Genomic DNA, 12,676 nt, shown 5'->3' with positions numbered 1-12,676 from the left:
TTTAATACTTGTCTATATACAGCAAGCAAGAAGAGATATAGCAATAGGAAAGTTCTATATAACCGTCATCACACACACACCACACCAATGTGTTTTAAAATATGAAAGTTTATTGTTTCTTATATTCTTGCTAATCTTCTAAGCTCATTTTGGATCGAGCCACCAATGGTTGCTGCCTGCCTCTCTACTGTAATGAAATCTTTGAGTTTTATGTCCCAAGGTTATGCCGGCAAGGCTAAGGGAGACGGTGAAGATGAGAAATTAATGAAACGGTGGAATGGAGAAGGTAAGAGGAAACGGGAGAACCCCGAGAAAACCCACGAAGACGGTGTTTGTCCACCACAAAGATCACTTAGCGCGAGCTGGGATCGTATCAGTGACCCCATGCACCAGAGGTGAATGATCTACCACTGACCCACCGCGGCCCCTGCCTCTCTATTGTATGTGTCACCAGTTGCCACAGCTATATACAAAACATAAATACTCTGCAGATCTCTAACCTGTGATACTATCTTCACTAACAATTCTTCATCTATTGCAAGTCTCAGGAGCCGCCAATACCTTGCTCCTTCCCCCGAATGTCGATATTGAAAATTTAGAATGATATATTCAAGTCCATATATTTGCGATATTGAAAATTGATATATGATAATATAGATATCGACGATAGCGATATATCGACATATCGCACAGGCCCAGGTCCGAGAAGTTATGCTTGATATATACTGGAATGAACAATCAGATTCTAAATACGAGGGTTGGAACTTAAATAGTGGCAAGACTGTTGTGGAGACACTATGCAATGAAATATACTAGTGGCGCTGATAGCGCACGTTGTTGACATACCTATCTAACCTCCGAGCAAATAGACTCGCCCGTCCCACGTCACTGGCAGGTGCACAAGCGAGGGAAGCACAGTCACGTGTGAGCGAGCGGTTTAACGTAAAGGTGTAACTATGTTTTCGAAACAGGAACAACGAAGTTAGATCAAGATTGAATGTGCCAGAGGTCGTACAGCACGACAGTGTTATTAAGGGCTTCAAGAGGCGTGAGGGGAATCGGCATTGCCGTACAGAACAGTGGCACGGTGGGTAAAAGCCTTCAACGAAAGTCGTCAAACTATGGCAGACATGCATCGGGCATGTCGTCCTAGCGTCTCTGAAGAAGAAGTGCAAGCTGTTGCCGCGTTAGTGGACAGTGATCGGCGCCTGGCGATTCGTGAGCCCGCACACGAAACCGGATTAGCGCATACGACTGTGCTTCGCATCCTGAAGGAACGCCTGGACATGCGCAAAATTGCATCACGATGGGTTCCGCATGAGTTGACGGAAATGCAGAAATGGATGTGTTACGACGCTGCTGACGCACTTGGAGCGCCATGAGCGCGAAGGCGAGTCTTTCTTACGCCGTATCGTAACACTGGATGAGACATGGGCCAGATCTTACGAGCCAACACTGAAACGCCAATCCAATGAATGGCGTCATTATGTGTCGCTGCGAAAGTCGAAAGTGCGTCAGAACCCCAGTGTGGTGAAAGTTATGGTAATTCTCGTGTACGACTGTGATGGTGTTATCCTAACGCATTACGTTCCTCCAGGGCAGACCGTCAATGCCCTAATCCGGTTTCGTGGGCGAGCTCACGAATCGTCAGGCAACGATTACTGTCCACTAACGCGGCAACAGCTTGCACTTTTTCTTCAGAGACGTTAGGACGACGTGCCCGATGCATGTCTGCCACACTTTGCCGACCTTCGTTGAAGGCTTTTACCCTCCGTGTCACTGTTTTGTACGGCAATGCCGATTCCCCACACGCCTCTTGAAGACCTTGATGACACTGTCGTGCTATACATCCTCCTGCACATTCAATCTTGATCCAACTCCGTTGTTCCTGTTTCGAAAACATACTTACACCTTTACGTTAAACCGCTCGCTCACAAGTGACTGTGCTTCCCTCGCTTGTGCGCCTGCCGGTGACGTGGGACGGGCGAGTCTACTTGCTCGGAGGTTAGGTAGGTATGTCAACAACTTGTGCTATCAGCGCTACCAGTACATTTCATTGCATAGTGTCTCCACAACAGTGTTGCCACTATTTAACTTCCAACCCTCGTATGTTCTCCATTTCCCTTTCCAGTGTTAAGGGGGAAGAGTGTGAACCCGAATAGAAATTTTAAGCCGAAAAATGTTAAAATAAAAGTAGGTTTTCTGTTTGCTCTTTAATATAAAACTATTAATAGAAAACTATTACTGTAATTTACTTTTTACTTGTTTCCGATTATCATCACAAATCAGCGACCGTATATATACTTTACATAGTATAGATATATACTCTATAATTTATCTCCACCAAGCATGCCGGAAGATGGATTTCCTGTGATATTAAAGTGGAATGTTCTACAAATTACTCATAATTTGTTGTCCATATTTCTGTCAGTTCTTTTGTCACAGACTGTGAGCTACAAGACTAACAAAACTAGATATTTCATTCCTTTTTTATCTCAGATTAAAAGACCAGCATTTTGCTGAACATTGTCATTTTCTTAATATAAGTCCCTATCCTGGGCTAATTCTGGCTACTGGGGTTTCGAGGTAATCGGTACCCAAAAGAGTTAGGTTTGTCTATTTTCAAATCTCGACAGTTTGTGAAAAGAGATTTCACAGTTCATGTTATTTCTTCGTTACAAAAACACTTCAAGTTGAATCTCTTCTTGGAGAATTACTGAACTTATACATTTAGCAGTGGTGCTCACCCCCCTTATGTCCATGACGCACCCCCCCCCAATTGTCTACAAGTAGGTGTACTTCCATGAAAAATATTTTTTTCGATTAATTTTTGCACTCCCTCAAACATATTTATACAGATTTTTACCCCCCAAATATTTCAATGACGCACTTTGCGTCATAGCCCCCCTTGTGGGCACCCCTGCATTTAGAATTATTGAAAAATGAATAATTATTTTTAAACATAAAAAGTCATTACAGTTGAGTAGAATGCAGTAGTAGATGGAAGTGAATAAAAATATTGTTTATATGTTGAGATGTGCGAACTAAATGTAAATAATAACAGTGGCATATTTTATGGGCAACCGAAGCCCTGCAACATTAATAAAGGAAGTTAATATAACACGTATAAATTAATTTAAAATAATACGTTTACAATTTAGTATTTTCTTTTCATGGTACTAGTTTCTTTATATTTTCGCAAACGTGAATACGTACTAAGGCAGCCAGCCGTTAACGCTTAGAAAGCAATCCCCCTCGCTTTCGTAGATGCTGATGATTTGGCAACGCCTGAGTTATCCTGTCTATTACATGCAGAGAGAAGCATATAACTGCTTTAGCACTCGCGTAGGTTCCTCCGTAACAGTGTGCTAGCGAGATGCGGGCTGGCAACCAAGCAAATTTCCTCTCTGTAAATCGAAGTTAAGAACAATGATATAGCAGACATTTTGGGGCTATTTGAGAATTTCGAGGCATCATTAAGTAGCGTTTTACGTCAACACAATGTGAAATTTGTGTTTTACTTTGCGATTCTTGTTAGTGTAGTTATAATTACTTATTGCGTTATTTGCATTTAGTTGAATCCGCTGATTTTGCGCCATCCGTTACGATATGGGGCTCGCAGACAATATTGTAGATTGGAGAATGTGTTAACTTCTATGCTCTGGTGAGCACTGTGAGTAATATCTAGAGGGAAAATGAAATGCTACCAAATAAATTATCAATTTTTATTTTTGTTTCAAAGGAAATTGATTATACGACGATTTTTTGTAAGGCTAAAATCGGTACAGTAATTAGATCTAAGACCAAATATCAAAATCACTATACAATTTCGTGATGAAAATTGATGAACGAAAAATATTGTATGGGATAGCAGATCTCATTCCGTAACCGTTAACCGAAGGCAAAATTTGCCAATTAGGTAGCGATAATCGTCATAACAATTATAATGACTGTCTGCATTTTGGCGTTACATTGTTGTAATCACAATTTTTGCGAAGAGTAGTATGGAATGATAGCCAAAGTCAGTAACAGGTGACTCTTGAGGGAAGTAACATTGGTAAAACTTAACATTTTACGAATGCAATCCACAAGAAGTTGGCTGTGCAAATGTATGATGGAATTTCACTTACGGTGGAAACATATTAATCGTCTCAAAGCAAAAGTTTAAACAAAACACAACAACCACTTTTGACTCATTGTTATGTACTGTATATTTTGTATATTACTATTACTACTACTACTACTATTATTATTATTATTATTATTATTATTATTATTAATAATAATAATAATAATAATAATAATAATAATAATAATAATAATAATAATAATAATAATAATAATAATATATGGTTAGTGGTAACCTATACCGTCGAACTACTATAAGCCACTGAATAATAAGTGTTTATTCACCCGTACAATTATGTAGAAGAGTTTGAAGACATGACTCGTGTGATTACTGATCTTACTTGGGATGGGCAGAGACAAAGTGCAGCAAGTTTTATTTAAAACTTGACTCGAAAAAATTTCTCCAACTGAAGTCGTCCATCCAAAAAGAAGCAATTTCTGAGTGTAGATTTAAGTACTGTGGAAAGAAGACATCAGGACGTGAGGCACAAGGATACGAGGGATCATACTGGACTTTAATGTCCACTCCACTGCAATCATACCAATATTACTATTAATAATAATAATAATAATAATAATAATAATAATAATAATAATAATAATAATAATAATGAGACGAAGAAGAAAGGGAAAAAGAAGAACATTAAAAGAATTTTCCCGTCTTTCAGATTTTATCTTCTCTATACTGTCTCTTTCATATATATCATACTCTTTCTTTTTTCTATTATAACACCATGTATAAATATGAAAGATGGGCTGTTTTCTTGAGCGCATACTAAAAGGTACAGTATTTGTTTACGGGTTGAATGCTGACCTTGGTGGTCGAGAAATCTAGGAGGTAAAGATGTCGTTCACGAGGTTTCCGGTTTGAGTTCCGAAGAAGCATGGTTCCGGCTTGTGCAAAAATAGTTAGAAAGTATCATGCACCAGCCAAACACGTTCAAAACTTTAAGGTCCAGGTTGGTAGTAAGTAAATACTGATATTCATGTACACAAGATTCGACGAAACTGTCGTAAATATTTATTCCACTCGTTATCGAGATAAGATGAGATGCTATAATTGTCACCTCTTCTGAACATTAAAACTGTTCCAAATTACTGCTTACGCTTCTCATAGCTTTCGTTTTCCAAATAATTAGGTGATGATTTCAAAACCAGTGAAAACGAGCTGCACGGACAAGCTAAATATCAAACTTGATTCGATTCCAAGTTCGACCTCAAAAACAATGAATTAGCTCTCAACTCGAAGCGGGCAAATTACATTTAACTTGGCTTGTCTACATCCTTACTGCTTTCAGATGTTCTGAATTTGCAACCTGCAATTTTGGCAAGCTTAATTGTTAGTGAAGATAGTATCACAGGTTAGAGATCTGCAGAGTATTTATGTTTTGTATATAGCTCTGGCAACTGGTGACACATACAATAGAGAGGCAGGGGACGCGGTGGGTCAGTGGTAGAGCATTCACCTCTGGTGCATGGGGTCACTGATTCCATCCCAGCTCGCGCTAAGTGATCTTTCTGGTGGACAAACACCGTGTGCGTGGGTTTCCTCTTGGTTCTCCCGTTTCCTCTTACTTTCTCCATTCCACCGTTCCATTAATTTCTCATCTTCACCGTCTCCCTTAGCCTTGCCGGCATAACCTTAGGACATAAAACTCAAAGATTTCATTACAGTAGAGAGGCAGGCAGCAACCATTGGTGGCTCCATCCATAATGAGCTTAGAAGATTAGCAATAATATAAGAAACAATAAACTTTCACATTTTAAAACACATAGGTGTGGTGTGTGTGTGATGACGGTTATATAGAACTTTCCTATTGCTATATCTCTTCTTGCTTGCTGTATATAGACAAGTATTAAACATACGTTTTCTACGCCTCACACCAACACCAGTGCTTAAAGTGACATCAGATGAGGTGGCGGTATGGAACAAATAGGACCACTTAGAGCAGTAATTTTGACAGAACCCTAAAAAGTATCTCTACTCCTGACATTTTTGCACCATTTTTGACGTATAAATCTATAGAAAGAGAATGAGTGAGTAAGTGAGGACTAATATTTAAATGTTTTACTCCCCATTATCATCAGCTTAGTATTCAATGAATATTATTTTCCGTTTTATTCCATTGTATTATTGTATTATAATCCACTAGTATTTAATGATTTTTTCCAATTTCATTTCCATTTTCAAAAGCTTCTTCTGGTCTCGTTTTGTCTCGTGGTCAACACTAATTTTCTTATACCAGACTTAGAAGTCTGCACGGGCCTGAATTTTTAGCCCGGGCCCGGCCCGGTCTGTGATTTTAAATGTGAGGCCCGACCCGAGTCCAAAATAGGGGCCGCGGTGGCTCGGTGGTAGAGCGTTCACCTCTGGTGCTTGGGGTCCCGGGTTCGATCCCAGCCCCCGCCAAGTGAACATTGTGGTGGACAAACGCCGTGTGCGTGGGTTTTCTCGGGGTTCTCCCGTTTCCTCCCACTTTCTTCATTCCACCATTTCATTCATCACTCATCATTACCGTCTCCTTTAGCCTAACCGGCATAACCGTGGGACGTAAAACTCAAAGATTTCATTTTCCGAGTCCAAAATATGTTTTAGCATTTAGACCAGAGCTTGTGTGATAATGAAATGCGCCCGAATTACAGAAACTTAATAATTAACGCAAAATTGTATTTTTATTTACAGGAATTAGAGGTTTAATTTTCCAGTTGTGCTTTGAAAGTTCTCCAGAAAGAATTTTGCAATATATGTCGTTGTACAGTATACTTACAAAGTTAGGCCCGAGAAATATGGTTGTATATTTAAAAATTCACGGCCCGAGCCCTTGCAGACCTCTAACCAGATTGTCCCGGAAATCCTGCACCATCAGCACACTGACCTGCATGAGGTAAAACTTTGGGAGAATAGGTTGCGCCACCAGTGGAAACTGTTGGCATGCATAGAGGACAGGTTCGTGGGACCAAATGAAGGCAAGTACTGCGAGTGTAGTGAGCGTTCCTGTAAAGTCAAATGGGCAACATGAGGACTAAATTTCAACTAGAGCTGTGCTACGACTTTTATGGAAAAAAGGACTAACTGCAAAAGCTGTAGCGAAGGAAAGGACCCGTACAAAAAGCATTGCATTTCCTCGTCTGTCCGATTTGGATTTTTTTTCGGATATGTTGTAGCTGGGGACCTCCCGGAGATTCGTTTATATAGGGTCAACTCCCTATGACCAACCCTGTGCCCTCCAGAGATCACCAAAGGTAACACAACGGGTGTTGGTAGAATTGGTTCAAACTTGGCATACAAAAAATAGTTGTGTATTATACTGGGCTACGGCAAATCAGGACAGTCCACGTAACGATGTGACTTTTGGTGACCTCTGGAGGTTACAAGGTTGGTCATATGGAGTTGGCTCCATGTAAACAATTGACCGGGGGTCCTCAGCTAAAACATATCCAAAGATCACCCAAATCGGACAGACGAGGAAATGCAATACTTCTTGTACGGTATGACTTTTGGTGATCTCTGAAGGTCACAAGATTGGAGATAGGGAGTTGGCCTTATATAAACAAATGACCAGGGGGTAGAGACCTGTACGGGCCGAATTTTTCGGCCCGAGCCCAATCCAGCCCGAATGTGCCTAGGCCCGGCCCAGCCCGGGCCCAAAAAGTTTTGAAGATTTTCGGCCCGAGCCCGGCCCGGCCCGAGAAGTTTTTTAAAATTCTTGGCCCAAGCCCGGCCGGGCCCGATAAATTTTAAAAGTTTCATTTTGTAACATTTTTCACATTTCTTCAACGTTTGCCTTTATTCTAATTATCGTTTAACGAAAGTCAATAATTATTGCAATTAAACGGCCCCAGCCCGGCCCGACCTGAAGACAAATCAGTGTCGGCCCGCCCAAGCCCGGCCCGGCCCAAAGAAATAACAGGTTCGGCCCGGCCCGCGGGCCGGGCCGGGTTCCGGGCCGAGCCCGGCCCGTGCAGGTCTCTACCAGGGGATTCTCAGCTACAACATATCCAAAAATCACCCCAATCGGACAGATAAGGAAATGCAGTGCTTTTTGCACGGTGTTCTTTGTCGTTTATAACATTGACAGCAGAACAGAGCAGAACAAAGGAATACTGGATCGATCGACATTACCCGTTGGTTCACAGAATTTACTTCGGGTGATTTAAGCCTCGCGGACAAGCTCCGTAAGGGTAGATCTCCGATGGATATTAACGGTCCTCTGTAAGACGCTGTGAGTGTTGAACCACAATCGAGTACGTGTGTGTTAGCAAGAGTAGCTTGGACATCCAAATCGACAGGAAACCGTCGATTGCATGCCATGAATTACGACAATAAACTAGCCCGACAAAGTCCTCATGAGCTGACAGAGAAGCAGGCCCAGCTCGAAGTGGCAATTTGCTAGAATTTGTTTTAAAAAATCCGCGTGATCTTCGTTTCTGGTGGAAAATTGTAACAGGAGAAAAGTGGGTGTTTTTGAAAAAACCCTCACACACGTAAACAGTGGGCAAAAAGAGGACAGGGAGCCCTAATTCATTTTGAGTTTATTCCAGAGGATCATGCTGTAACAGGTGAACTGTATTTTGAACAATTACGCCGAGTGTATGCCATTCTGAAGGAGAAATATCCGGCATTAACAAAAGGAAGAACTTATTGCTGCAAATTGACAATGCTCTGAGTCATCGGTATGTGACCAACACCCTGGCTGAACTTGATGTGTTTCAGTTGTTACCTCATCCTGTCTATAGTCCAGATGTTGCACCCTCAGATTATTATTTGTTTCGTTTTTCTATCTTTCTTTCTCTCTCTCTCTCATTTCTTGTGTGGTCAGCTATTCAATTCATATGATGAAGCACATACTGCCTGTCGCGAGTTTTTCAATTCTAAACCTTCCAACTGGTATCGCCATCAGATTCAACTGTTGTCCCAAACATGGGTGAAGGTCATCGAACATGATGGCCTGTATTTTTCTAAGTAAAAGTTTGTCTTTGTTTCTGATGTTCGTGTTTCTTTTTCCTTCGTGTATGTTGCAAAGCTTTTGGGACAACCTGGTAATTGTAAACACAGAAGTCCAGACAATCTGAAAATAATCCTTTTGAATTTAAAGAAGAGTCCTGTCAATGGCAGAGGAGGATCCAGGTTAAACATTTTAGGCGGGTGGTACGGTAGTTAAAATTTTTTGAGGGGGAGTGGATTGCTTGCCCAAATGTTGAAAAATCAAGAGCACAAATTCTGCCATTGAATAGGGTGATAGGGAACTGTTACTTCTTTCGAAGCAGCAGAACGAAATATTTGATAGTACAAACATATTTGTTGACTCGATGCTAACGTCGTACTCATTTCTATGTGTAAAATCTTTTCTTTTCTGCACGTAAATTACAATTTAAATCAGTGATTTTTACCGGTATGCCATACCGGTCGATTTTCGAACTTTCGGATGCATAACCGGCTCATACCGGCTCACTTTAAGCACTGACCAACACCTGAAAAATAACCCTCTAGCAGTCGTGTTCTTAGTGTATTGGCAAGGAAGTCACTCCTTACTTTCTGAGTGTTCACTTCCTACTGTTGGCAGTTCGAGTCTTACCCAATTCACAATGTTTATAGTACATTTTCGTAATACAAAGAATTCTCTTCACTGATTTTTATTAACAAATGCCAAGAAATATTGTAGAAGGTATCTAGGTATGTGTAATGCCGTCAAGCTAGAAGGAACGAGAAATTGTAATGTTCTTTTCAATTGCAGACCTTATTATATCACTGTAAATTTGTTGTGGTCAGTATTTCATGTTGGCTTCGTGGCACAATAGGTGGTGTTTCGGTTTACGAGTAAGAAGGTCGCAGGTTCCAACCATTTCAACTCCATACCTATTTTTAAAAATATTATAATTTAATATCTTTTAAATATCGCCAGTAGATGTTCGTCTGTAATTATGACTTATTTCAAACACACAGACAATTGAGAATAGAAATAAAGGAGACAGGAGATAATACTTGTTTTCCTGTTTTATAATGTTTTAAACTCATTTTAATGTAAATATATTACGCATATAGGCAATTGAACATGTTTTGGGGGAATAATATTTTGATTGATTGGCGATTCGTCGCGTCTGTTCCGCTAGTGGGCCACTGGTGGTATAATTTTCAGAACAGAAGTGAGGCCAACGCTGATCGTCGCTGCGGGGTAGCAAATATTTGGAGACATGTCGAATTTATATCTCGCTTTCTATTAGATCAATGTATTACATTTTTGAATATTGTTGACATCAATGTGCAGTATATACATTAGAGTAATTTTTGCCTGCGTACGACGGTAGCACGTGTTGCCAGCATTCCACGATTTCCAGAAAATTTCTTTTTTCGATTTTTTACGGGGTTTCTCCCTTTTCTTCTACAAATAATCTCTATACTTTTTTAACTTGTTGGAATATATGTAGAACAAGCTTTCCAACGAGGTATTATTCATGGCCCTGTGATAATCAAAAGAATCTCTAGGACCATTAACGTGAAGGTCTACGCTTTCCATAAAATATCTACTGGTCTTACAAAGTTTAAAAAGAAAGACACGCGATTTCATGGTAGAGCCATTTTTCTGTTTTGGGAACATGGCTCAAAATTTTCCTTGGACTGTAAGTAATATAAGAATATATGTTCCAAAGGATCAGGGGGGGAGTGCACATGGAGGACCCCTGGCTCCTCCCCTACCTATTCCATATCAATCCGCACTTGGAAAATCCTTGAAGTTTGTTTCAACCCAAACAAATTACGCTTCCACATAAGCAGAATTCGAAGAAAGGATTGTAAAACTGAAAAATCCCAATTTCTGTCTCGTCCAACCCACAATCAAAGGCTATACATGTATTCGTAGCTGTGATTTAAAGCTATCCCTAATCACATCACACGTCAAATATTGCTGGCATGAAAATTAAAGTAGCATACGTCGTCGTTTTAACGACGCTATCCCTTCTTAGAAGAAATCGAAACTCCATCGGCTCGGAAGCCAATTTCGATTTTAATGAAATCTGAATTGGTTAAAACGAACTGATAGATAATGAATGAATGGAGTGCAATTGATTCAGGGGGAAAAGTTGGTTTTAAAAGTTGTTCTATACAACATGGTACTTCAGTGAAGCATAATGGTTTCAGCAATGACCTTGATGAATTGAAACAACTGCTCTCTGACTACTAGTAAGTTAGGATTTAGAGCTAATTTGAACTCATTGTGACCTCTTACAAGAAACGGAACTCATTTTCAGCCGACATAGTTGTTTGTTTCATCATCTTGCACGCTTTACAGAAATAATAAGCACACATATTACCAAGCTGCTAGCGAAGTTCACATCGATTTATTGGACTCTCTTTTTATACATTTATTATTTATTTATTTTAGAAATCTTACTTCCGATCATTGTTTTCATTTTTATAAACCTCTCATATTTATGTATCAGCTTTTGGCATTTTCGTAACGAGGATAAATATCCTCGGTATTGACGTCCTCGTTAAGCATTATAATCTATGAATCAATTAATCAATCAGTGGAAGTAACTACCCCTAGAGATGGTACATTCGCCCATACTACTAGAGTGATCCACAGCTATATTTGTTTACTTCGTCCATTGAAAGCAAAGAAATAACCTCAGTATAGTAGTTAAGTCCGCATATTCCAGAAGAAATATCCGCGTTACGGTAATTAATTAAATTATTAATTAAAAAATACACAAATGTTGTCCAACTTTTTTAGGTCCTTCAGATTCTTGTGAATGTCCAGAACTTTGTGAAGAATCGCATTCCCGAAGCACAGAGAGTGACGAAGGGACTGCCGTTGAAGTCGTTTATCACGAAGGAATTCAAACAACTAGTCAAGATAGTTTTCCTTCTAACACTACTGTGAGGACATCAGGAGCAACAGACGCTGAAGATTTACAATCCCGATGACAGGCAAATTTTTATTTTTCACATGGCCACATGAATTTTTTTACTAATAAAGTCGAGTGTTATATAACATTCTTTTACACATAATTTAATCACTAAATATATTATACTTTTTTCTTATTTGACAGGGTTTATGGTTAGTATATTTGTACTGTAATCATTTTAAGTAAGCTCTGTTGATTTTTACAAGTACTCTATCTGCTTGCGGGAAATGCAACGCAAATGTACATGTATAGTTTTCCATTAATAAAAATTTTGCAAATAATTCTGATTCACCTTTATATGCTACAAATATAAAAAATCCTTTATTATCTCCTTCATTTTCTTCACATAATTTGCCATTCAAATACACGAATATCTCACAAACTACTGCACAGATGGCAGGCTTATTTGTAATTGTATTTATGTATAAGATAAAAACAATGTTTAATTAGTTTTATGTCAGTACAAATAAGTTCAATAGAGGAAAGAAACATAATATCTTCAATATATATACATGTATATGTATTAAAAAACTGTTATAATGAAAATTTCAAATGAAACAGTAAATATCTATTCTTCGGTACTTTGTTCCCATGACGTTCGGCAGGTAATACTAAATCTTCTGCTTTCAAAGGCTCCAACCTG

The 12,676-nt window shown here is 39.4% G+C and overlaps 1 protein-coding gene across 1 annotated transcript in view; it reads left to right on the top strand.

The window, feature by feature from the left end:
* The window catches only part of LOC145677585 (uncharacterized), a 30,165-nt gene extending 17,857 nt beyond the window's left edge, over positions 1 to 12,308 (top strand). The window contains exon 4 of the mRNA XM_081748046.1: positions 11,859 to 12,308. Within this exon, the coding sequence (XP_081604172.1) occupies positions 11,859 to 12,052 (194 nt within the window). The 3' untranslated portion in view covers positions 12,053 to 12,308. The remainder of the gene's footprint in view (positions 1 to 11,858) is intronic.
* The last annotated feature ends 368 nt before the right edge of the window (positions 12,309 to 12,676 follow it).

The sequence above is a fragment of the Thermobia domestica genome, unplaced genomic scaffold, assembly GCF_964235325.1.
Source record: "Thermobia domestica unplaced genomic scaffold, izTheDome1.hap1.1 HAP1_SCAFFOLD_1066, whole genome shotgun sequence".
Lineage (NCBI taxonomy): Eukaryota > Metazoa > Arthropoda > Insecta > Zygentoma > Lepismatidae > Thermobia > Thermobia domestica.
The sequence above is the reverse complement of the archived record's forward strand: the minus strand, read 5'-3'. Positions and strand labels throughout refer to the sequence as shown.